Raw genomic sequence first — 27,465 nt, 5'->3', positions numbered from 1 at the left:
TCGTAAAACCTAAATGATAATTGTCAAAAGGACCTCCCATCAAATGTGATTTTAGCCAAAGCATTCTCTAGTTATTTGGCAAAAAATTCTATTTTTTGGGATAAATGTGATTTTGACCTTTGCCCTAAAAATCAATGGGGGGTCTTTTGGGGTCATGATAAACCCCCCATTAAGTTTCATGATCCATCCCCAAGTTTTCTAAAGTTAGTCGGGAAACTTTTAATTTCCTGGTTACGTGGCTTGCCCTTTGACCTCAAAATCAATAGGGTATCGCGGGTCTGATTAACCCCCGATAAGTTTCATGATTAGGCCAAAGAGTTCTAAGTTTTACCCGAAAAGGGTTAACTTTTCCCGGGCCACGTGACCTTGCCCTTTGACCTCAAAATCAATAGGGATTTGCCGGTCATGATTAAACCCCCTATCAATTTTCCGTGACCCTGGCCCAAGACTTTAAAATTATCAGGCGGTTTAACTTTTCCCGGGTCATGGATCTTGACCTATGCCCTAAAAATCAAAGGGATCATCGCGGTCTATAAAACCCCCCCTATAAATTTTGTGATTTATGTCCAAGATTTTTACCGTTATCATCTAAAAAATGGTTTAACTTTTTCTGGGTCCGGCCTTTGCCCACTACCTAAAAATCAATAGGGGTTTTGCTGGTCATGATCAACCCCCCTATGAATTTCGGATTCTAGCCCAAGATTTTACCGTTACATCTGAAATGTTTAAACTTTTTGGGTCACGTGCCCTTTGACAAAACCCCAAAAAATCAATGGGGTCATCTGCTGGTATGATCAACCCCCCTAAATTTCTGTTCTAGTCCAAGAGTTCTACTTTTTTCTTGGGAAAAAGGTTTAAGTTGGGTCACTGTGCCCTTGCCTTAGCCTCGCCTAAAAATCATTGGGGGTAATGCGGTCTGCCCAAAAACCCCCAATATGTTTGGATCCTGGGCCCCAAATTTTAATTTAACGTCAAAAACCTTTAAAAACGTTCCGGGCAGGCCTTAAACCCAAAATCAAAAGGGGTCATTGCAGTCTGCCCAAACCTCCTACCAATTTTCGTGATCCTGGGCTCAAGGGTTTTTTGGAGTTTCCCGGAAACGGTTTAAACTTTTTCCGGGTCACTGGACCTTTTGACCTTTGACCCTGTCCCTCAAAATTTAAATATGCAATGGTCCCAAAATTAAAAATTTCCAAGATTTTGTCACTACCCGTACAAACCGTTCCGAATAAGTGCCCAATTCCTCATGAATCAGAGGGGGGGACAAAATTTCAGACACAAATTTTTCAAACCCCAGAGAAATATAACCCCCCGAGGATCGATCAAGACCCCCGGATCCCGAAAATCCTTTTAGCTAAGCAGGAGGGTTTTAAACAAAAAGTTAAAAGGATTATGAATCATTTCATATCAAAGCCCCCAATATTTGGAACAGCACCGATAAAGTAAAAAGGTTGAAATTTTGTGCGTTCAAAGTACAACTTTTTTTACTAAAACTTTTTTTAAAGGGAAATGTTGCGTCCCTAACCCCGATGCCCAGCCTGGTTTGCTCGGTTTTCCGAAGGGGAGCAAGCCTCAGGGGATTTTCAGTGCTGTAATTGATTTTTTAATGAAAAATTATGATTTTTTATAGTTTTAAATGTTTTTTACTTAAAATTCAATACTAAATTTATTTTTTTAGTCGATTAAAATCAAAATATCTGTTTGTTTAAAAATCGGTTGAAATCTATTTTTGAAATGAAAAACATTAATTCCGAACGTCCATATGCTATTTTGTAAAAAGTGATGTTTTTTCTAACGGCCCCGAAACTTTAATTATTAAAACAAATTTAATATATATTTGAAGAATGGAAAACTTAAAAAACTTCATTCATTAATATTGAATAAATTTATTTCAAAAAAAGGTTAATTAGAATGCTTAACACTGTTTTTTTTTAAAATTTTTAAATCCGCTGCCCCTTTTGAAATTGTGTCATTTAAAACAGTTATTCATTAAAAAAAATTTGAAAAATAAAATTATAAAATTTATTAAAAATACTTCAAATGTTTTAATTTTTTAAAAACCCGTGGAAAGTTTTAAAAAGCAGGGTAGGCGCCGGGTTTCCGGGGGCCTAGGGCTTCCTTTTTTTTTAAAAGGGATTTACGTACAGCTAAGGGGGTACCTTCATTTGAACCCCGTCGCGCGTTCCCAAAAGCTGTTTTTTACTGTCCGCCGGAGGGTGTCATACAGATATTTCGGGGTTTTGGAATGGTCATTGCCCGGGGGCCGAAAGCGCGCGTTGCAATGGACGGGAGTGTTTGGGCCGGGTGGTCGGCCGCAGGAAACCTGGTGTTTTATTAATATTTTTTAAAGTATTTTCATTTTTAAATTAAAATATAAAAGCTTAAATTGTCTATGCTATATAATAATTATTTAGAAAGTATACCCGTCCCATCTTGAACAGTGGTTTTTTTAAAAGTAATGCAGTATCACATTTTTTGTATTTTCGTAAAATTAAATAGAGTTGCAATTCTTTGTTTGTTCCAAAAGTTTTTTTTATTTTCAGGGCCTCAAGCGTTAAATCTTTATCCTATTGTTTATTTCAAAAACGGTTGTTGAGTTAATTTTTTCTACGCATTTTTTCCAAAACGTTACAAATTATGTTTTACTAACACCGTTTTTACTCTTTTAAATTTTTTACTGTACCCAATACCTCTTTTGTTTGCTTGTTTGCGTTTTCAGATGTTTAGAAATTTTTGGTAGTTCTTTCCTGTTCTGTTGCTATAACAAAATAATTTTTTTTATTTGTTGTAAAAGTTTAATAAAATAATTATATTTATTTGTTGACAATTTTTGTTACAACCTTTTTAAAAAAAAATATTTAAAATTTTTAAAACTTTTTACTTGAGTCTTTGATTTATTATTTTTTATTTTTATTAATAATATTTAAACAAACTTTTTTGATATATGAGATTAGGTACAACTTTCGTTTTCGGAAAATTGATTTTTTTGTAAAATTTTAATTTCTTTTTCTGTAAACAATAGAAAAAAGTTGCATTTTTTTTCTAATTACGGTAAAGTAACGGGGGCGAATTTGGTGTTTGAGAAAAAGCAAATTAAATTTTTATTAAATACAAATGACATGTCTTTATTTTAACCCTCTTGCTCATTTATTAAAAATTTAACAGCATAAATGCCCTATGGGACCGGAAAAAGACTCCTTTAAAAAGGGGTTTAGTGTTGTTTTGTTTTTCTCTGGGCCTTTAGGTTTCTGGAGTATCTTGTTGTGTTTATTTTTTCTTGGTCTTTCGGGTGCCCCGAGTCGATCCCTTGTCTATAATACTGACGTGAATTGAAATTCCGTATATGGGGGTTTTGATGGGGTGGTAAGGTTTGGGGAAGAATCTCACATTTCATTACCCTCGAGTTTTTTTAGTTTTTCATGTTATGGTTCAGTGTACTTAAAGGTTTATTTTTGCTATGGTTTTTTTGCAAATGGGGTTGAATCTGCTTTTTGTGCTCTGGTTCCAAGAAAATTTTTTACCTATTATCTTTACAAATATACAAAACCGTCTTTAATAAATTTAAAAATGGGGATTACCCCTGTAAAAAAATTCAAACATCTGTAAAATACCATTTTATAAAAACAAAACACAAAAAACAACGATTTTTTAAAATTTATGATAATTATTTTACACTTCATTCAATTTCAAATACCTTTGTATGGTTGAAAAATAAAAATCAAAACTGAATGAGAAGTCTTTTGGATGTCGATAGGGACCCAAAAATTTCAAAAATTTTCAAAGACAGGTACAAAAATAGATTGAAAACGCATTAGGTAATATTTTAAATCAAAGTTGTAATCTTTGACGTAACTTATCTCTGACGTAATTGTATCCCATTATTTGTCTCGACGTTTATATACTCGAGTAAAATGTTTCTTCGACGTTATGTTTTTCGACCCATTTTTTTCCTGTCGGGGCGTTACTGTCGTGGGCACCAGTTGTATTCCGTCGTTTTTGTTTCCTGCTTGCTTGTTTGGCCTTGCCATATTTTCTCTAATTTTAAAGGTATAAAAATTAAAATTTTTTTCAGTGTTCCCTTTTTCTCAGTTTGTCATTTGGTCTCATCTCCCCGTTCGTCAAAGGCCCCAAAAATTGTGTACTAATAGCGTAATAAAAATGGCCCCAAAAATGGAAGGGACAGAACAATTCGGGAACACGTTAGGTAAGTGTATTAAAAGAAAAATGTTAAAAAAAACCCTTTTCAAAGTATTTCAGGGAAAACTAATAGACACAAAACTTGCATATCTTTGCCCAAAAGAAAAAAAACAACATTCAGAATGTTTGTCAATACTTGAAAACCAACTTTTCACCAAAAATAGCTTTTACATAATTCCTTAAAAAAAATTTCTAAATTTAGCAGCTGAAAACACAAAATATATTAAAAAATTATTAATTTGAACCTTAAAACTTTGGGGGCCTTTATTTAAAAAATTCAAAGAAACTATGTACATGTTTTTGTTTGATTCACTTGAAACCCGTGACTTTTAAAAAATACAGCAGGTTTTTGAACCAAAAAGAAGTTGTTACCAAAAAAAATTTGTTTCAAAACAGAACGTTCTTTATTTAAAATAACTTTTTGTCGTTAATGCAAATAAATTCATTTGAAAAAAAAAACTAGCAACTTACCTCATTTAATCTTTTAAATTTATGTAAAAACTAACAAAGATAAAAGTTAAGTGTAAACAATATAAATTTAGGTTTTTGTTGTATAAAAACACTAAGGAACGAAAAAAATATAAAAAGTACAAATGTAAAAACTTTTTTTTGACAAAAGGGTGTACGCAAAATAAATAAAAATCAGTAGTAAATACGAAAACAATAGCTCAAATCCGAAGTAAAATTTGTGAAAAAATAAAAACTGTCATAAAATTAGGGTTCTAAAGTTTTCTGAGATTCGCTTTTGAGATGTACATCTTTTTGGGGACCGTTGGATCGGGGATTTAAAATTTCTTACATGCATTGGTGTCTTGCTGTTCTAATATTAGTTAACAGTTGGGAAAAAAAGAAAACAAAATTTTATTCACTAGAAAAAAAAAAAAAATTTTAGGCTAGTAAATTTTTTTATTTTTCATTACGATTATGGGAGTTTTTATTTTAAAAAACGGCGTAAAGTTCAAAATTTGACGTGTTCGGCAATTATATAAAAAAAACTTTTGAAGTTATCAACGTGCACAATTTGATACAATTTGTGTAAAACATCTTTTACACAATTGTTTACAATTTGGATATAATTTATTGAAAAAGATATAATCGTCAATGGCAATAAACTAAAATCAAAACATTAAAAATATCGGACGTAGATAACAAGGCCTGATAAAGGTAGACGAGTAAACTGAATAAATGATATACATTGTATATTTATAATAAATATATTATAGATGATAAATTTAACAATTAAGTGCTTCAATAAACTGTTAAAACAATAATGTTAAAATAAAACGTTGATCGCGATGGTCCCTTGTGCGTGAACACTGCGAATCCTCGCGGCCGTCCATCGCGAACAGCTGTGTTCATGATCGCGAGGGCCGACGGGTGTCCGGCCATCGCAACTGAACACCCGAAACATTTTTTACCCTCAAGGGTCGAAGGGTTTTTGAAGGTGCCGCGCTAGCTGTACTGTAGGTATTAAAAATTTGTTAAAGGGAACTTATGTAAAATTGTATTTAAATTTATACTTCTTATTTAAATATTTTGGTAATGCTACACTACATTTCTTATTTAAATATTTTGGCTTCCATCTACTTATCACTCATTTCATGTTTCGGTACCTGATACTTAGGTGCATTGTTCAACAATGGGAAATTTCCTTGGGAATCTCCATTGTGAAGTAAGTGATTATCAACTAAATTCCATCCCCAGGATTGATCATCTGTTCCAAGCAATGCTGAATATCCATGAACCTGCATATTTGCAGTTTTTGTTGCAAGTCCTATAACAGCTATAGTTCCGAGGGGACCCTCCCACACAACTTCCCAACAGTGTCGACCTTGTTTAAAACCTAGTTTTCCTCTGCAACCGTCAGTGCTTTGAGCAACTGGGTTACGATGTAGTGTAAATCCATTTGGTTTTATGTAAATGTTTCGAGAGCAATCATTTGGATTCCACGCATGGTAAAATGCACGCAGTTTCGCTTTGTAAGTTGGACAATTTGTTAAAATATCAGATTTCAAGGCCTCCTCCGCTAATTTTCGTACACAATGAAGTCTCCACACGTCGTTGTTTTCATCGTTTAGAAACTTGTACCACGATTTACAGACTAAAGAGCAATTTCGAAGGTCATTTATGTCTAAATATGAAAATAAATTTTCTAACGCAGAACACGGAAGGCTTTCAGCGGCCATTTTGTGAATTCAACTTGTGGACTGGTTTATAAGAATTTTCGGTGGAGTCATACTATTTACCACTAAGGACCGCTAAAGACCGCTAAGGAGGCACGACCATTTAGGAGGCACTTATTTAGTAAGGATTATTATTATATACCTCAAACAATAAGAGGTTAATACACGGCTTGGTTGTGCCTTCTTGCCACAATATCACACCTAGTGTCATAATGCCCGAGAGCCATATTGAAACTAGGTGTACCATTATGGATTGTGGGATTGGTGGAGGAAAGACGTGAAAATTTGTGCTCTGAGAAAGATTGTGGTTTTAGCTTAAATTTTTATGTTTTTATAACTTTCATGTTTTAATTTGATTAACAAAACAATTTTAGAGGTGTGGTAAGACAATAATATTTGCGTATGAAGTGCAACGTACTGTAGAAAAGGCTTCAAAGCCTTGTCTTTGGGTCTGACTGAAACATGTGCGATGGACGCCATACTGGATTTTTTATTGAAAAACTTGTGAATTTATGTCTTATTTAGTTAGAATAGACATCAAGGCCTCACAGACGTGTTGCACTTGTATATCTATCTAATAAAGGGAAGTTATTAACATCCTCCACATATTATTTGACGAAAAATAGTGATTTTTGAAAGCATCCTTTGTCCGACTCTGAATGGAGCAATGAACTGTAGTGCATTAATTTCAGAAACATCTCCATCATTTACGATTGTGTCATCAGTTGACAGTGTATTTCAAGGCAATAGACTTTTTAGTGTGGTTTTCTAAGAACCATTTCCAACAAGTACCATTGTGTCATCAGCTGACAGTGTATTTTAAGGCAATAGACATTTTAGTGTTGTGTTCTGAGAACCATTTCCAACAAGTACCATTGTGCTATCAGCTGACAGTGTATATTAAGGCATTAGACTTCTTGGGGTGGTTATTTGTGAACCATTTTCTTCAGATATCATTGTGTAATCAGCTAACAGTGTATTTTAAGACATTAGACTCTTTGGGTGAGAGGCATCTCCATTATTTACCAGGCATTGTGTTATCAGCTGACAGAGTATTTTAAGGCACTAGACTTTTAATGGAACACTTTGGCTATGTTTTATATCAGAATTTGATTTAACTTTTATAAATTTTTATCAGATATAACTTTTAAAGGATGGAACAATCGATCAAACTTTTTTTTTTGTTTTAACCAGTACTTTATACGTGTAAGCTTTTATCTGTGTTTAGCTGGTATTTCGCTATATTGTTAATTTTAGTACCTCGCGCTACTGATATTTGTACTGCATATGGCCCTTCAGCCAGTGAGGTCTAATCGTACCCATTCCTCAAGGCAAATGAACTTCACTTCAGCAAAAGACTATAATCTTCACATAGATAAATCCTTAGCGAAAAAATTGGAAGCTGCTAAACGGTCTACAAAATTAGAAATTGGTTACACAAACGGTGGAATTATTGTGACTGCTGACGCGGCGACATTTGAAATAATAAAAGAAGCTGTATTATTTTATTATGACTTGCCTGAACAAAATTCGTCTATTAACAAATCTACAGATATATCGGGGAAAATGTAGTTCAATACACGATAAGATCTGCAGAAAACCTTACATTAAACTGGTACACAACTACATCCAGAATGCTAGTAAATGGGAAAAATATTGAAAATTTTCTTACGAAAGATTTGCCACAAATACAGAAAATTACGAATACAGCTCATGTAAATCGTGAACCTATAGATACGAAACTGTTAAACTCCTATTTCATTGAACAGATAGAAAACTTACATACTTCCCAGTCTAGAAAAAAGTTTGCGAGCGTTAAACTTGTCGAACCAGAGGATGAAGTCACATGTAGGGGTTCATACTGTACAACGGGAAACCACTGGATACATTACAATTGCGAGAGACTCTCTGCTCAGGAGATTAGAGATGCCGAGAAATCTAACCCGGAAAACCCCATACACCTGTAAAATCTGTGCACAAAAACAATCTAGTAATTTAATTCTATCAATATGTTACGGTTCAAAGTCAGGTCCTTCACCAGCAAAAGCAATTTTGATAGAGGAAATAAATTCAATAAACGAAACCTGTACTGATAACCTGTGTAATGTATGTGACAAGCAATTAGATTTAGAAAAAAACTCAATACCGTGTGAAATTTGTAACTAAGCTGTCATGTTAACTGTATGAACACTGCTAGGGATCAAAACACATGTTTGTCATGCAGTGCTACTCAAGACTAAGTTAAACAAAATAAGGCTGTGCCAAAGCAAGTATTTCATATTTCTGAGAGAAAACTACATGTAGAATCAGGATGCCAAACAGAACCGATACCTGAAAGCAGCAAAATTGCATTCTTTGAAACAAAAAGAAATAAGACTTAGAAAACTTGAAGAAGAACTGAAACATAAAGAGAAAGTTTATTCTGAGTTTCAGAGAGATAGAATAAAACTAGAAACTCACTGCAAGCAATTAGAAGCTCGAAATGTAGAACTTGAACAAACCTTAAAGACATTAACAAAAAGAATAGACTCTCTTGAAAATAATGTGCAAAATAGTGTTCTTCCTTCTGCAATTTTCACTGTTTGCCTTGTTCTCGGTGCTTCCGGGTGATCTACTTTTCAGATTTTATTCACAGCTAACACTTCTCCTTTACATGCAACCTTAATAGTTGACGAGGCGATGAGAAATAGCAAGGATGAAAACCTTCCTATAAACCTAGTATTTTTAGATGCGAAAAGTGCATTTGACGTCGTCGATCATTCCCATCTATTACGACGAGTTTACCACTCGGGGTGCAAGATAAACACTGGTCTTTGATCCATAGTATACATACAAACTCACAAAGTGCTGTTAAATGGTCAACACAACCGTCAGATCCTTTTGACGTACATCCCGAAGTTCGTCAAGGTGGGATCCTCTTCACAGATCTGTACAAGTTGTATATTAATCCTCTCATAGACAGAATCCAGGAAACTAACCTAGGATTAAAGATAGGTAACATCCCCTGTAACGCAAGTGCCTGTGCTGACGACGTCACTTTGAATGTTGCGGATAGTGTAGAAACCCAATTCTAGTTAGTATGGCAGAAGATTTCTCCAACCTGGAACGTTACACTTTACCACCAACGAAAACTGAACTACTTAGTGTTACCTCTACTGTAAAACATGTGGGCTCAGAGCAATCCACAGATACCTGCCTTATTTACAATAAAGAAAAATTAAATTCAACAGTCATTACACATCTGGGACTCAAACGCTCTACTAATTTAGTCAATACAGTAACAGAGACAGTTGAAAATAATATAAGAAAAGCCAGAAAAACTGTGTACTGTCTAATGGCCAGTGGATTCCATGGAGAGAATGGAGAGAATAGCGTGGATCCAACGACAGCCCTCCATTTTATGAAAACATATATATCACCGGTCCGTCTTTATGGCTTGGAATTGATAATACCCACAGGCAAATTACTAGATCAACTGGAATTATTTCACAAAAAAAAATTGTTGAAACAGATACTCTCGGTACCGCAAAACACAGCAGACGCAGCGATATCCTTAGTGGCTTTCTTCCGGTACAAGCTCAAATACACAAGAAAGTATTTACATTGGGTGAGGGGGGGGGGGAGGATCCTGAGGTTAGACAACCCTACTCCAAGTTTTAAATGGAAAAACAGACTACCAATGTGATTAACAAATACTGGCAGACTGAAATTTTAAATCTGTGTCAATACTATACATAATCTGAAAACCTAAATACAGATGTTTACCAAACTGGAAAGATTCACCCTCTATTGAATATACCAATAAAGTCAGTTAAAGACATTACGCGTTATCCAGAGAAATTAAAACTAGTCACCGGAACGTACATTCTCTAGTCCAACAGAGCAGCCTTTAATCAAAATGTGCTTAACCCGACATGTAAATTGTGTGAGTCTGATAAAGAAACGCTTGAACATTTTTACTAGAGGGCCTAGCACTGGCAAACAGAAGAAACCCGATAATCAGTGACTTTGATTATGAATTCTCAAATTTAAGTTATCCACAGTTAGTTAATTTTTCCTCAGTTGAAAAATTGAAGCTGATCTTAGATCCTACCCACATTCTGTCATGGAATAACAAGAAAATAACATGTGTTAAGTCCCTTGTAGAACTTGAATTCCATAGTAAAAGACTACTGCTTTCCTGCATTCTGATAGATATAGACTGCTTAATAGTACATGCAACATAAAGTGAAAAAAAAAAAACAAAGAAAAATATCAAACAGGGAATGCCACGCACCAAAAACGTAGCCTCCTCAAAACGAAACCCCCAGCACGCAGACGCGTGCACCACACACACACACACACACACACACACACACACAAAGTCAACACATAAGGACAAAACGAACAACACACACGTATACAAAGCCAACACATAAGACGAAACGAACATACAAAGGAACACAGTGGGGCACCGCCTTGGAACGGTCAGTGGCAAAAACACCACTGGGGAGCTTAAACCGGTTTATGGTGCACCTAACCTCACTCTTACCCCCACCATGTTCCAAAGACATGGGACAGTGTAAATAAAAGTAATCCCCTCCAGGTGAATCTCTTACACACGTAATGGAAACAAAAAGGCATGGCATGTAAAACACAAAAATGCTCGTGTATAAATATATAAAAAACAAACCTTAAGAACCAACAAGTTTAGTAAAAAAGTAAAATAGGGTTATGGAAGCTGCATAGTGCTTATTAGCTCATGACAGTGGACAAGTGTATGAAGTTTCAATCCATTCCCATTAGTGGGTACTGAGATACCAGCTTACATATAAGAATTTAACCCAAAAACTCCTAAGTTCAAAAAGGGGCATAATTTTGTAAAATGCAAAGTTGAGTTATTGACCCTTTGCACTGCATGTCATATCATGACAGTGAACTAGTGTGTGAAGTTTCAATCCTTTCCCATTAGTGGATACTGAGATACCAGCTTACATACAAAAACTTAACCAAAAATTTCTATGCTGAAAAAGGGGCATAATTTTGTAAAAAAGCAAAATAAAGTTATGGGACCTGCTTTGTGCATGTCAGATCATGACAGTGAACAAGTGTGTTAAGTTTCAATCCATTCCCATTAGTGAGTACTGAGCTACCAGCTTACATACAAAACTTAAACCAAAAAATTTAGTCGAAAAAGGGGCATAATTTTGTAAAAAAGCAAAATAGAGTTATGGAACCTGTGCAATGTAAGTCAGTTTATCACAGTAAATAAGTGTGTGAAGTTTCAATCCATTCCCACAAGTGGTTACTGAGATACCAGCTTACATACAAAACCTTAACCAAAAATTTTTAAGTCAAAAAAGGGGCATAATTTTGTAAAAAAGCAAATCAGAGTTATAGAACCTGTGCAATGTAAGTCAGTTTATCACAGTGAATAAGTGTGTGAAGTTTCAATCCTTTCCCACAAGTAGTTGCTGAGATACCAGCTTACATACAAAAACTTAACCAAATCGGGACGCGGACGCGGACGCCGACGCGGACGCCGACGCATGGGCGAGTCCAATAGCTCTACTATTCTATGAATAGTCCAGCTAAAAACGTATGTACTCAATGCCTTTTCAGAAGACAGAGCAACAAGAGAAACACCCTTAAGGGCCCGACGAAACAGGCCAGAAGACAAATATCAAAACAGTTCAGTCTTGGTAGGATTTAAAAACTGCTTATCATAGAGTCCTCCCCCTCTTCCGTCAGACGCAATCAAAGAGGGAAGCGTAGTGTCCAACTGTAAACGGGTTGAACACTAAACATGTGGTATGTCTGAAAACAGTTGGGTCGTAACCTCTTTTAATAAAACGTTTGATAATCTTTCCAAATACATTTGGAAAATTACCGTGACCCAAGATCTTACGAAGTTTGTAAACCACATCCCCATAAAAAACGGGTTTAGAAATACCTTCTCGCAGCCTGGGTGTCTAACGAGAAGTATATTTGTTCAGTGAGTTTGTTTATAGATTTGATTAGTCATTGCTGCGTAAATAGTGTACATATATTCGGTGGTGGATTATTCGATTCAATTCTACTGTGGTGTGGATTACAAACCGATGCAGAACTGCGGTTCTCCAATTCTAGAGGGAAGGATATACAATACAGAATACAGATATCATGTTATTTGACCCTATGTACCACCTTCAGTAGGGATTAATCGGGAGTTCTGGTATTTGGAAGATGATCATTGGAATGTATCAAGATCTCACCAACTTGATTTGGGTGGGATTAAACAGAATTGACATGCATACACTTGATAATTTGCAAAAGGGAAGGGCTTATTGTTATGTTCCGTTTACCTTCAGAGTAGAGGCATTAATGGGAATGTTCTTGAGTTTTGCGAATGTATTGATCAATTGCGCGACATCTGTATCAAGTATTCTCCGACAAACTTTGTATTTTTTGGGGGGGGGGGGGGGGGGGGGGGGGGTGCGATTTAAACAAATCTTGGAACACTGACACGAACACTAGACCTGAGGAATTAATTCAAGTACGTAAGAACATTTTGATGTTTCTTAATGTATCCGATCATCATCGTGTCAAAATGACCATTCTGAGTAAGATTGAATCGCGAAATCCCACGTCTGAAAAGCCAACAGAGTAAACTGGAACAAAGTGAATCTGCAGTTGTACAGTACAATGGTAAACGAACTCATGGACCGGCACTTGGGGCTACTCGATACAGACAACACAAACATTAATCTAGTTTTACATCAGTTCTGTGAAATTCTGAACGAGGCAGCATTGGCAGCTAGTAAACCAAAAAAGAACCTTAAATCAATAAAATCTGTAAAAAAGATAAGAATGATAGCAGACTCTGTTTGATTGAGTCTGTTCTTGAGAGGTAATGAAAAGTGCAACACCTCTCACGCCCCCTAGCACCGGCTTAAGCGGAACTCTATTAAACATATGTTGAATGGACTCCATGATTCCAAAGGACCAGAAAATATAAAATCTGTAAAAAAGATCCTTTGGAAGCAAAGAATGCAACCAAGAAGAATAATACAGACTCGGTTTGATTGAATATGTCCATGAGAGGTAATGAAATGTGCAACACCTCTCACGCCCCCTAGCACCGGCTTAAGCGGAACTCTATTAAACATATGTTGAATGGACTCCATGATTCCAAAGGACCAGAAAATATAACAACACTGAATCCAAGTACGGGGAGACTTTTTACAGCCGCCGCCACATGGCACTTAAAGATTGGTGTTGTGATAGTTGATAAAATCAAGTCCAAAGTTAAAATTATGGAATCAAGAAATTAAGGAGAACTTGGAAAAAAACAAAAGAAGCTTTTTTCTTGGAGAAGCGCGGGAAAACCGGGCATAGATAATGCATTGTATGGAAAAAGAAATCTTACTTAGAAGCTATTTCGCGCATCTTGTAGGCTGACAATAGCAAAACGTGATTTTGAATTAAAACGGAAAATTGTAGAAGTTTGACTTTACGACTCTTAAGTACTTTCATAAACTGGTCAAGTGCCAACAACAGAAAGGAAACACATTTATTTCTGATCTACAAGTCAATGGGAACTGCTTTGAGGGTGATTCCAACATTTTAGAGGTTTTAAAGCAACATTTTGAACACCTAGCCACCGAAAGTAGTATCGAGCTCTTTGGTGAATCATAACACAACCAAGTGAATTCTGAAATTAAACATATTCAAAATCTTGTGAAAAATAAAGGTGTGAAACCAGTGTCGCTCGATGAATTAAATACGGCAATGAAAAGTATAAATACGGGTAAATCACCAGACATACATAATATTTGAATCGTACATATCCTGAATTGTTCACCGAGTGTACTGAACTTCCTGTTGAAGATCATCAACTTAGTTTTTGCTGGTGGTGAGTTTCCAGACTACCTGAAGGTTGGAATTGTGTCTCCTATCTTCAAGAATAAGACTTCCGAATGTTGCTACAAACTATCGAAGCATTACGGTTCTTCCAGCGATCGGTAAAATTATCGAAGCTATTATTCGAGAAGGAATTGCTCCAATGATAGAACAGTCACAGAATAGTGTACAAAGGGGTTCACCCGCAAGACTTCCCCAATAAACTCTGCCTTGCTCATTGAAGAAATATATAGAGAATGTAAAGACTTAAATTCTTCATTGAATCTTATATTTCTCGATGCCAAGGCTGCATTTGATGTAGTGGATCACAAGCACATGCTTCGCAGACTTTATCACATTGATATAGATGACAGTCACTGGTCCTTAATCAGTAGTTTCCAGAAAGGAGCTCTGAGCTCAGTTAAGTAGCGTAAACAAAATTCAAATAAGTTCATTGTAAACCAAGGTGTAAGACAGGGAGGTATGCTTAGTACCGATCTATATAAAATATAAGTAAACCGTTTACTTGACGAACTTCAAGAAACGCGGATCGGAGCAAGAATCGGTAATGTTAAATGTGCCGCTAGTGCCTGTGCGGATGATATTTGTCTATGTGCTGTGAATGACCATGAAGCTCAAACCCTTCTAGACATGTCGGCTGACTTCGCCAATATGGAAAAATATCTCCTTCTGCCTTCAAAAAGTGTCCACATCAGAGTAAACAATAAACGTAAAAAGTATTGGTGGAAAATTTGAAATGAACAGTAAAACGATTCCGTTAGTGACCAGAACCCCTCATCTGGGTATAATTAGATCAGACATTATCAGTTCAAACCAAAAGGAAAATGTAGATGAAAATATTAAGAAAGCTAGGAGAGCAGCATATAGTTTATTTGGAAGTGGTATTAAGGGTCAATTAGGTCTCAATATACTTGCCATCGTGCATCTGTACAAATCATATGTTAGAACCGTTTTACTTAATGGGATGGAGCTTCTGCTACCAACACAGTCATTAGTTTCAAATCTTGAAGCAGTTCAGAGAAAATTCGTGAAAGAGTTTTCACAACCAACCGACAGCACAGCTAACACTGCGATATATACGATAACTGGTCTTTTACCTATAGAAGCTCAGATTCATACACGAGCACTAACTCCCTTGAATAATATGTTTCATCAAAAAGAAGATAGTATTGACAGAAAAATTCTGAAGAGGCAGTTGGAAACTAGATCAATAAAAAGTAATGGTTCAGTGATATACAGATAATCCTTGGTCTGCTGTGTGACATCGTTGAGGATAACCATTCTAAATTTAGGTGGAAAACTCGTGTGAATAGACTAGTACGCCAATTCTGGAGCGAAAGATCTCTACACTTTATGAAGTTTGAGGTGTTTAAACCAGGAACCTTGATGCCAGTGTTTTCATGTGAATTCTTTGCTCGTGAATCGGCACGTACGGCTAACTACCGGTACATACATGCTTCAAACTACTCGTAAAAACTTTAATCAGTACAATATAGACACTACTTGTCAACTTTGTGGTAATTTGCCAGAGACTGCAACACACTTTGTTTTGGAGTGTATATCATTAAATAGTGTGAGAAGCGGTTCTACCTAGTATTGAACTGCGGTGGTATGAACTGACTACCCACATATTTCAAGAACATCCGACGGAAGTACGAGCTCAGATCATCATTAACATGGTTGGCTCGAGGTGGAGAGTAGCAGACTTCTATTCAACCTCGAAAAGGCACGCCAGCCAATGCTCAGTGTTGTATCCCAGCAGAAGCCCTCCTGGCCAAAGAACAATTAACATTAGTCTGTTTTCTTCTAAGAAGTTTTCAGTAGACTATAATCCTAAGTATAAGGTTGTGTGCATATATACGTAAATAACAGTGTTTAGTATAAAAACTGCTTTGTTATTATTCGTGGTGAAGGGATCTACAGTATTCGCGATATTCTTGGTGTTTGGATTTACATTCGTGTTATTCTACGCCCATGTGATGGTTCTCCTAGGAAGGAGGGAAGATACAAGAAACATGGCTAGAGGGCATATAGTCCAACTCGTGATTCATTTCATTTCAGTCTGATACTGTGGACGGACCGTTAGGGGAGGTAACTAGAGTCACGGAATTACGGCTTTATTGTTACTAATATGTTTGTTTGTTTGTTTTGGGTTTAACGCCATTTTTCAACAGTATTTCAGTCATGTAACGGCGGGCAGTTAACCTAACCAGTGTTCCTGGATTCTGTACCAGTACAAACCTGTTCTCCGCAAGTAACTGTCAACTTCCCCACATGAATGATCAGAGGTGGAGGACTAATGATTTCAGACACAATGTCGTTTATCAAATAGTCACGGAGAACATAAGCCCTGCCCGAGGATCGAACTCGCGACCCCGCGATCCGTAGACCAACGCTCTTACCTACTGAGCTAAGCGGGCGGGCCTGTTACTAATATGGGTGCCTAATTATAATTTTCACTAAGGACCGCAAAGGAGTCACAAACAGGCCATTAAGAACATGTTCTGTTTTGAACATAAAACTCTGGACTATTAATAACTTTCTATATCTTAATACACCAACTTTTATCAAGCCTGATATAGTTACTTATGACTTGTTGGCTTGACTGATTAGGTCTCATGAACCAATATGCATTTATCACATAAAAACTCCAAAATGTACAGTGTCATTAACATGAAGATAAAGGCAATGAAAATTGATAATTTAACCATATATTTTAATATCAGATGTATCTACATAAAATCTGGAAAGTAGAGCTCTCGGAAGCACCGAGAACAAGGCAAACAGTGAAAATTGCAGACTCGGTTTGTTTGAGTGTGTTCATGAGCAGTAATGGAAAATGCAACACTGCCCACGCCCCCTAGCACCGGCTTAAGCAGTATTCAATCTTCAAATCTAAATGAGTTGAAATCAATGATCCCGAAGGACCAGAAAATATAACAACACTGAGATGAGATATATAAGTCAAATAGAAACAAAGAAAAATATCCAACAGGGAATGCCACGCACCAAAAACGTAGCCTCCTCAAAACGAAACCCCCAGCACGCAGACGCGTGCACCACACACACATGCACACACACACACCCAAAGCCAACACATAAGGACAAAACGAACAACACACACGTATACAAAGCCAACACATAAGACGAAACGATCAAACAAAGGAACACAGTGGGGCACCGCCTTGGAACGGTCAGTGGCAAAAACACCACTGGGGAGCTTAAACCGGTTTATGGTGCACCTAACCTCACTCTTACCCCCATCATGTTCCAAAGACATGGGACAGTGTAAATAAAAGTAATCCCCTCCAGGTGAATCTCTTACACACGTAATGGAAACAAAAAGGCATGGCATGTGAAACACAAAAATGCTCGTGTATACATATATAAAAAACAAACCTTAAGAACCAAAAACGTATGTACTCAATGCCTTTTCAGAAGACAGAGCAACAAGAGAAACACCCTTAAGGGCCCGACGAAACAGGTCAGAAGACAAATATCAAAACAGTTCAGTCCTGGTAGGATTTAAAAACTGCTAATCATAGAGTCCTCTACCTCTTCCGTCAGACGCAATCAAAGAGGGAAGCGTAGTGTCCAACTGTAAACGGGTTGAACACTAAACATGCGGTATGTCTCAAAACAATTGGGTCGTAACCTCTTTTAATAAAACGTTTGATAATCTTTCCAAATACATTTGGAAAATTACCGTGACCCAAGATCTTACGAAGTTTGTAAACCACATCCCCATAAAAACGGGTTTAGAAATACCTTCTCGCAGAAGTGTCTTTAAATTACTATTGAATTTTAAAACTAAATCAGAATTACGATAATAAAATTTAGCAAAATATTTACGCAATTTGTAATAACGGTAGCCTTGCTGAAGAAGTTTACCTGTAATATATTGATTACGTTCATTGAAATGCTTGACATGACTACACGCTCTGGCAAACCGAATTAATTGAGAAATATATACCCCATAAGATGTAGCCTGAGCTACATCCCCATCCAAATGGGGAAAATTTACAATACTAAAATTAAAATCATCCCTCTTGTCATAAATTTTGGTATGTATAAAATTGTCATAAATAGAGAGATGTAAATCTAAAAATGAAGCATCAGTATCAGAATTGTTAGTTTTAATTAACTGAAGCTCCCTAGGATAAATAGTAAACCATATTTTAAATAAAGCACAATGAAAATGAAATTAAATTAAGGGATACACTTCCTGGATATATTTCTACTCAAAACATACACTAAAGGTATTATTTCAGTAAGACTCAATGTTGTTTTTTCTGGTAATTTGAGATGATAGAGTACATTCATTTTACTATATTACAGTTCCGATTAAGCTGGTGTTAGGGGGCGTGAGGGGTGTTGCACATTTCATTACCTGTACATGTTTTACCCTATCCTAAGGTATAGTATAAGAACCATAGTCGTGAACGGGAGAAAATACCATGTATGTCTTTACCAACGACTTTCTGTAAGCTAGCTGGAAGGCTACCTCACATGAAGGATTCAACGCCCTGTCAATCGTCGTTTAACTACAACCATAAATTTGCAATGTTCCATTTTTGGCCTTTTAGGATGAAAGAAAACACTGCAAAAAGACAAAGTTGCATAACTAGTGAAGAATGCTTGACTCAAGGAAGTGCATCCACACAAGGCCACACAAATAGTTTCCTGGTAATATATCTATCTGTTAACGCATGCAGTCCTTCCTCCAGACAGTTAAACGACTTTAGAACATGTTACCATTCATCGCTACGACAGTGCTGACATTTTAGGCATACACCCAGTACTTTACTGAAAGATGAAGATGAAACTATATGCACATACACTTGCCGACTGTTAGAATAGAAAACGTGGACACTCGGTGAAAGTTTTTTTAAATGTATATACAAATGAACTTCTTTTTGAAATGTTCGTAGGGCTTATGTTTGCCAAATTGGCAAGGTTCTCTCTGGTGAAAGCAGATTGAAACTGATGGTTCTTGATTTCGACTATACTACGACCATTGCAATGGAGGAAATCAACATCGTTTAAAAAAGGCAAAATACTAAAAGATGTTTTTTTCTTGCTTTTGATGAAAATAACATTTGAAAACAATCCTTATATTTCCTTTCCTCAACAGTTTCATAAAATATCCCAGATTCTAGTGCCAGCCAGTGTTGTAGAGTATTTTCACAACCTTTACCCTACATTGCCCCATCCGTTTTCTAAAACTCTGAAAAGAAACACAGAGATTAAACAGAATTCGGTAACTTTTATTCCTTTTTTTCTCATATTTTTCTATCCAATATCTCATACAGCATGATGGTGTTTTTCAATTCAAAACATTCTCAGCTCTTTTACATACACTTTGCTTAGTATTTATATTCTAAATCCCTACTAAATCACTGTAGTTAACAAAGACATTTACGTAACACATAATAGGAGTTTTGCAGTATACAACAAAAAGGAGCAAGAACCACGCGATTTCTGGGAGTAAAGAATGAATGAAAATATATACTCAGCAACTGTTTAACTCTACACTTTATTTTGTTATGTTGAAATGTTCCAAGAAGTACACAATACTAAATGATCAGTTCAAATCTATCAATATTTTGAAAAAAAAAGTCCATTATGTAGAAAAACATATATGATGAGTAAAGTTATACGTCCGTTTTATTATGATACATGTAACAAGTAGTGTTATAAACATAATAAAAACATATGTTCCTTCAACTTTATCAGATACATGTTTGGTAAATTTATCATTACACAACAATTTAATATTTACAAAATGTTGATAGTGAACTTCCTTTGAAGAAGTCAGTGGTTGCAGAGATTAACCAGTAAGATAGCGGATGATAATGGCGTGATTGCCTAGTTAGGGGGTGAGATAATCTTCCATGGGGATTGCAACCACAAAAACTTCATTCACACCAGTGGCTGTTACTTGATACTGTAAAGTTAAATGTTAGCAGTGAATAAAAGAGAGGAATGTGATTGCATACAAGTGTCATTCTAAAACTCACTTCTTTATAAATCATGAAATTCACAATTCTAAAGTTACTAAACTCAAAGTGAACCTAATACATGTACAAAGATTTAATTCCCTATACTATAAATTAATCAATAAGCAACAACAGAACAAATACAAACCATTGGAAATACATTTTCTGACCACTGGTAAAACACACCTTCCCAACAAAGACTAAAATGGCTGACTGACCAGTATTTTCAAAAAGGTCACATGTCAATTGAAAATCACCAAACCGCGGTAAAACAGGTAACTCTTGACAGGTTAGAGATACAAGGTGGGCAAGGTTGACGGAGTTGTCACCCTTATAAGATCTAAGTTTTAATAGAAAACTGACCCTGTTACATACTTCCCTGGTCTGATAAATGACGTCTCGTCATTTGTCTTACAAGTCTCAGGACTGTCTATACCTAAGTCTACAAGTATATAACTACACTACTCTAGTTTCTAACTCATAGCTTGTATGAGAAATACTCTTCCAACTACTTTATGCAAAACATGCTTCTCTATTTGCTTTACTTGTAATTTCTACTCCCCTTATTTGAAATGCGACCTCGCATTTAGATATAACACAACATCGTTTTGTATTTAAAATTTCATAAAATACAGTTTTATTAAAATATCACACTTCATAATTCAATGTTTGTCATTTCACAACAGCTTGTATCAGTCGATGCGTGTCTACCTGATTTAATATTCCAGATCCCATAAGGACATTCATGGCTAGGATCTTTGAATCGTATGGTCTTGGTATCATAGAGTACATATGATAATCTTCAAGCTTCGCTGGTAGTTTCTTGTCTCTACCTGAGCGTCTGGGGGCTGGTTTAGGGGGTGGCTGTGGATCTGGTCTTACTTCAGTACTTTTCACTTGACGTGGCCACAGAGGTCTAAATTAAATTAAATTGGTTTCTGTTTAAATTTCATTGTGGATGTATTTTTTACTTTTCTGGTAGAAAAAGTGTGAAAGGAGGTTGTAGTTGGTGAAGTGAAACTCAAGTTTAGATTGAGTACGTAGTACTTCCAGGTCACAGTAGTGTGATTTTGGTGTGACTTTACAGTAAGCAAACATGACCCCTACTTTTCTCTTCATTTTATGTCAATTGTTTCATAACTTTTTAAACTGAGGTAAGGATTCTAAGGATTTTTCTATTTCGTTCTCTGAAATAGGTCTAGCTCTCTTTTCGGTAGCTCATTAAAAATGTCAGTTTTATATAGAATATATAGGGAATACTATTTAGGCGTGTGTGACCTAAACAGCTATTTACTGTGTTGTAACCTATATAGCGAATACTACTGAGTGGATGGATTAGCTCAGTGGTTTGCATGTTGGCTTTCCAATCCAGAGGTCCGGGGTTCGATCCTCGACAGATGCCTCGGGATTTTTCAGAAACGCTTTTCAGTGTTTCCCACTCAACTAGAGGTGTACTGATCAGAAGCCCAGGCAATCCTTGCATGTATCGGTGCTATACATCGGGTACGTTAAAGAACCAAGGGGTATATTCAAAAAGAGCTAGGGTCTGGTACCCGGATTCCCTTGTATCTGTATATATGTCTCTTCAACTAGTCTGCACCTAGTCTAGATACTAGTTCTAATCCTAGTCGGTACTCCCGAACTTAATATCAATTAAGATTATGACTGGAAGGCGCTTGTCAGAGAAATAAAGATAAAGATAGAGTACAAAGGTTAAAATATAAAAATAATAAGTTAAGAAATGACCGTCACCAGCCTCTGGGTAAAGATATTGAGGCTAGGACTAGACTGAATATGACCAAAAGGTAAAGGTAAAGGAAAATTTTATTTACCGTCGCTTTGTGAAGCAATGAACATAAGCTCTGTAGAGCTTTTTGAGCGACCCTATTTTAAGAACATTTAAAACCAATTGTTCCTTACCCCCAGCAATTTGCTGGTACCCATTCACAGCTAGGTAGACTGAGGCAATCGTGATAAAGTGCCTTGCCCAAGGGCACACCGCTATGGGAGTAGCCAGGAATCGAACCCGGGGCTTTTACCTCTGAAGGAAAGCGTCTTAGCCCGTATTGGCCCTCTATCAATGCGTCCACACAACCAGGGAGATTTGTTCCAGTAACGTATACTTTCAGGAAAGAAGGAGTTCAGGTGATACTGAGTTTGAGACTGGGGTATGAGGAAGTTCCAATTTTTATTGTGTATGAGGTGATCGTGGTCAACATATAAACAAGCTGGTGATGACTTTTATACAGGAATATGAGAGAGTTATTGACACTTCAGTGTTCTAGAGTGTTTCAGAGGTGGTTGTTTATCATTTGGGTTTCGCTGCTGGTGAAATCATAATTATTACAAATATGCCTGGCCGCAGCTCTCTGGACACTTTCAATCTTATAGGCAAGATGTTTCTGCCAGGGGTGCCAAACAACTGAGCAGTACTCAACTTGTGGTCTAATGTATGTAGTATAAACAGCTTCTTTGACCTTTTTGTTTGATGTTTCTTTTGATAAATCTGAGTGAATTGTTAGCGTTTTGCTGTGATGTTGTTTATGTGCTGGGTCCAGTTTAAATGCTTAGAAATGGTCACCCCTAGATATTTAGCAGAGTCAGTGGTTTTAAGTGTGGTGTTGTGCAGTGTGAAAGGGAAAATAATAGGCCTTTTCTTCCCGGTGATCCTTAGGACCTCACATTTATCAGGATTAAACTCCATAGCCCGGTCTCGTTCCCAGCTTTCAAGTTTATGTAGGTCAAGCATACTATGGTGTCGTCTGCAAATAGTCGGGCCTTACTTTTAATGAATTCAGGTAAAAAAAACAACAAAGACAAATATCAAACAGGGAATGGTACGCACCAAAAACACAACCTCCACAAAACGAAACACACAGCACGCAGACGTGCACACACACGCACGCACGCACGCACGCACGCACGAACACACACACACACACACACAAAGCCAACACACGAGGACAAAACGAACAAACAAAGGAACACATTGGGGCACCGCCTTGGAAGTCATATTATTAATAGGTAAAGGAAAATGCGAGGACCAATAACAGAACCCTGTGGAACACTCGATAGAACAGAAAGTACTTTATATATTGCATACTATATATAGTTCATACGTGCCTATACAACGGGCGGAAATTGCCTGTATTAAAAATTATGGGACCAAAATGGGGTACGCCTAAAGTGCACAATGGAGGAAACGTGCGCAATGGTGCGCAATGGAGGTAAAGTGCGCAATGGAACCACTTTTTTTAGTAACGATATAATATTTATCCTAAGAATATGTCATTGGAATAGTGATTAAATGATATAAAGGAAACACAAACTTCAGATATCTGTTATATTTTTACACATTTTTTTTTAGATTTCTGTTAAGTTTAAATCTATCTAAATTTTGTTGGAAACATATATACTTACACGTTAATTTAATACATTTGAAACTATATATATATAGAAGATATAAATCATGTTAGAAATATACAAACAAAAGCATATAAATTATGTTAAAAATATACAAAGACGTAAATATAAAATATAATACATTTGAAACTAATTACTACAACGCACAAAGTTATAAAACGGTTTATATCAAATTTCTCTAATAACATATTTAAAAGAAACAATGCGGTGAAAACATATTAACACATGTAGATTTTATTAGGTTTTTTATACATGTAGGTGTCAGTGTTAGAAAATATATACAAACACGCAGCTCTAAGTATTTTTCAAACGTGATAACAAATTATAGATAAGGTTTTCTGTATCAAATTCTTCTGAAACTCAAACGAGAGAATTGAAATAAAATATATATATTATGTTAAAAACAACTAAAAACTGAATTAAAATATATGAATTATGTTTTAAAAAAATAAATAAAAAAGTCTATTGCGCACTTTACCTTCGTTACGCACCATTGAGGTGTGATTTAATCAGTTTGCATATGTGTGATATTACTGATAATCCAATTATACACCTTAATCAGTCGGCAGCTTATTTTAGATAGGACAATAAAACGGTTATTAAAATTCGTTATGAGCATAATTATGATGTAGCTATCATTTCATTTCAATAGCATTTACCTAAAGTAAAAACAGTTTTCAAACGATAGCTGGGATTATCTTTCTAAACAATTACCCAATTTATTATTATCGCTCCTAAAAAATTGAGTCCATTGTGCACTTTATCTCCATTGCGTGTGCACTATATCTCCATTGCGCACCATTGACTTAGCACAAATATCTGCTGTTTGTGTCAGTCAGCAGTTTATTTTAGATAAGGCAATAAAAGGGTTTTCAAAATTCATTATGATCATAATCATGATGTAGCTATCATTTTATTGCAAAAACATTTACTGAGAATAAATAAAGTCAAACGATTTTAAACAATAGCTGGGGTTATCTTTCTAAATATTTATCCAGTTATCGCTCCTAAAATATTGAGTCAATTGTGCACTTTATCTCCATTGCGCGCCATTGACTTAGCACAAATATCTGCTGTCTGTGTGCCATTTTCATTCCTTAGCATTTTAACATCATCTCCAATAATTTTAGTTGACAAGTTTACCAAATAATGGTTTCTAAAAAATTAAATAATATGTCCATTGTGCGCCTTATCTTCATTACGTACCATTGAGGCGTGATTTAATCAGTTGGCATAGGTGTGATATTCTGATAAATCAATTAAATACCTTAATCAGTCGGTAGTTTATTTCAAATATGACAATTAAAGTTGGTTTTTTTTTTGTTATTTCCGTTTAAGGGAATTTTGATACTAAACTGCTTTTATGACTTTCAGCATGCTGTAATTATAAGTTACAAATTCACGTGTTTTAGGTCTTATACGGGGAGTAGACACTCCGTATAAATCAATACATTTCTCTGTATTATGTTGTCGTCCATACCTGTAAATATCGACCAGTCGTTAGCGATCGATATTTTGTTTTCGCCACTATCGATTAGCGTGTAATTAGCATATTACCTCATGTTCATCATGGAGCTATAACACTTTTTGTTCAAAGGGTTTACCAGGCACATGTTAAGTGGCGATAATTAGATGATCAGAGATTGATCTAAAGCGATTCTGAAGGAAAAACAGCATGTGACTGCATGTGGTGATAGGCTTAATTATTATGAATTAACTCGAGCTCACTTCCCTGAAGAAATATTTTACCACGTTACTTCAATTCTTTATCAAAGGACCGATTTGTGTTGGATTTGAATAAATAAAATGGAAAAAGACAGAAAACTGACACCTTTCTTAATCTTGTAGAGCCATAATTATGATTATTGTTTATAATGTCAGATTTTTACATACAGAAACAAACATTCTTCTTGAACGCAGAGAATGTTTCAAACGAAATTGTTGTTTAAACTCCAAAAATTAGTTTAATTAATTTAATCTTAAAACTGATATGTGAAAAATACAATGTATTTAAATTAAAATAACAATGAAATTTTAAAAAAAAAGCCGACAACGAAGTTACATTTAGGGCGCTTTTGTTTGTAACAAACTCAGTTCGGTTTCAAACCGGTTTGCCAAACTTTCGATTTGTTTTGTAAAACTGGTTTTGATCTTGAAATGGTTTGTGTCATTTGTTTTCAAAAACCGCTAACCGGTTTGTCAAACCGACCAAACTGCCCCCGGAGGCGGTTTGTTCGGTTTGTTGTATCTGAAATTTATTGCAGTTCGGGAAAAAAGACGGACCGTGTGGACCAAAATGGAAACGGGTAAAGAAAAAAATTAAGAATTGGTTCATTTCTGGTGAAAACCCGTGGTAATCTTTATGCTCAGCCGAATTCATTTGTCAATATTTCTAAAAACACTCTCTTTGATTGGCATACATCGTTTTCATCAGTTTCTCTAACCATCGAAATATTCCATTCATTTCGTTCCAAGATTATTCGACCTCCAACAGTCCAAAATCCAATTGCTGTTATAGAATAAAGTTTTGATTTATAGTAAATGTGTCTGTTTCTGAAGGATAACATACATATGCAATATTTTGTATTTTTAAAAATAAATGTCTCTGTTGCTAAGCAAGGGATCACTTCTTGTAGTGTAAAGAAACACACTTACTTTTGTAAGAATTCTAGGTTCAGGTCCTAGCAAGAAGCTCTATGCACATTGACATAACTTTATATGCACATAAACATCATTAGTATATAAATACATATGCAAAGCAGTTCTCTAGCCTGATTAAAAGATGCAGTTTTAAATTTTAAGAGCAAAATGAGGTTTTTTTTATTTTCATGCATACAACTATTCATATCAATGAGCATTTCATTTTCCAACTAAATTTTCATTTTTTTTATCCCTGACAAGATATTAATTGAAAATAAATTGACTGACAGCTCTAGGACCTGTTAACTTATGCAGAAAAATGACCGAAAAACACTGCAAAGTCATAAATACTTGTGGGGGGCTAATTTTCATGGATTTCATAGTTGTGTAATTAATTTCTAACAAGCTCATAAATACCATCGTTTTTATCTTAAAAAGTTGAATTCCATAAATTTGTGTCCCCATGAAATAGCCATTTCAATATAGACAAAGCAGTCTACAACAAAAATAAAATGACTATTAAGTCTGTAAAAAGAGCTGATCCTTGTTGTCAAATGTTGTACAATTTATTACAATGCTAACTTCGGAAACAAGCTTGCACAATGCATTGTCTCATTAGTGCCTTGATGATGGTGACTTTCCCCTTGTAACTCACAGGTTCTGTTGGTTGTTCTGACTGAGCTCCTAGCTTAGCCAGTTTGTCTGCCTCTTCATTGCCTGCAAGTCCACAATGGGATGGAATCCACTGAAGTGCTACTTTGCAGGTTACACTCATGCTCTGCATTCTCCTGGCTAGCTGCGGAGCTTTCTTGCTGATCAGAGCTTCCATGACAGACAGTGCATCTGTAAGAAAGACGACTGAGGAGCTTTCTTCTGCCGAGTCTTCAATCATTAAGACGGTCTTCATGAGTGCTTCAGTCTCTGCCATGTAATTGCTGCAGTTTTTCCTGTGGCTGCGTGTAGTGTAGAGAAATTTCAATTCACCGAAATACATATAATTATATACATAAGTATCAATTATGTTTAATAATGTATATCCATGGTTTCTGGTCACCCTTAATACAGAGTATTAAGTATTATCTGATCAAGTCAGGGGTGTCATTGGATGCCATCCAAATCATTGTTGCCAGATTTTGGATGTA

At 35.8% G+C, this 27,465-nt stretch overlaps 1 protein-coding gene across 1 annotated transcript; it reads right to left on the bottom strand.

Moving 5' to 3' along the window:
• Positions 1–5,369: 5,369 nt before the first annotated feature.
• On the bottom strand, positions 5,370–6,383 carry LOC123553871 (F-box/SPRY domain-containing protein 1-like). Its single transcript, XM_053549047.1, has one exon. It carries the CDS (start codon positions 6,381–6,383, stop codon positions 5,781–5,783), a length of 603 nt encoding a protein of 200 aa, XP_053405022.1. The 3' UTR covers positions 5,370–5,780.
• Positions 6,384–27,465: the final 21,082 nt, after the last annotated feature.

Source organism: Mercenaria mercenaria, chromosome 7, assembly GCF_021730395.1.
Source record: "Mercenaria mercenaria strain notata chromosome 7, MADL_Memer_1, whole genome shotgun sequence".
In the NCBI taxonomy this organism is placed as follows: Eukaryota; Metazoa; Mollusca; class Bivalvia; order Venerida; family Veneridae; genus Mercenaria; species Mercenaria mercenaria.
The sequence above is the reverse complement of the archived record's forward strand: the minus strand, read 5'-3'. Positions and strand labels throughout refer to the sequence as shown.

Excerpts from the sequence above, each read along its gene's own strand:
- LOC123553871 (XM_053549047.1), bottom strand. The coding sequence starts at position 6,383 with ATGGCCGCTGAAAGCCTTCCGTGTTCTGCGTTAGAAAATTTATTTTCA.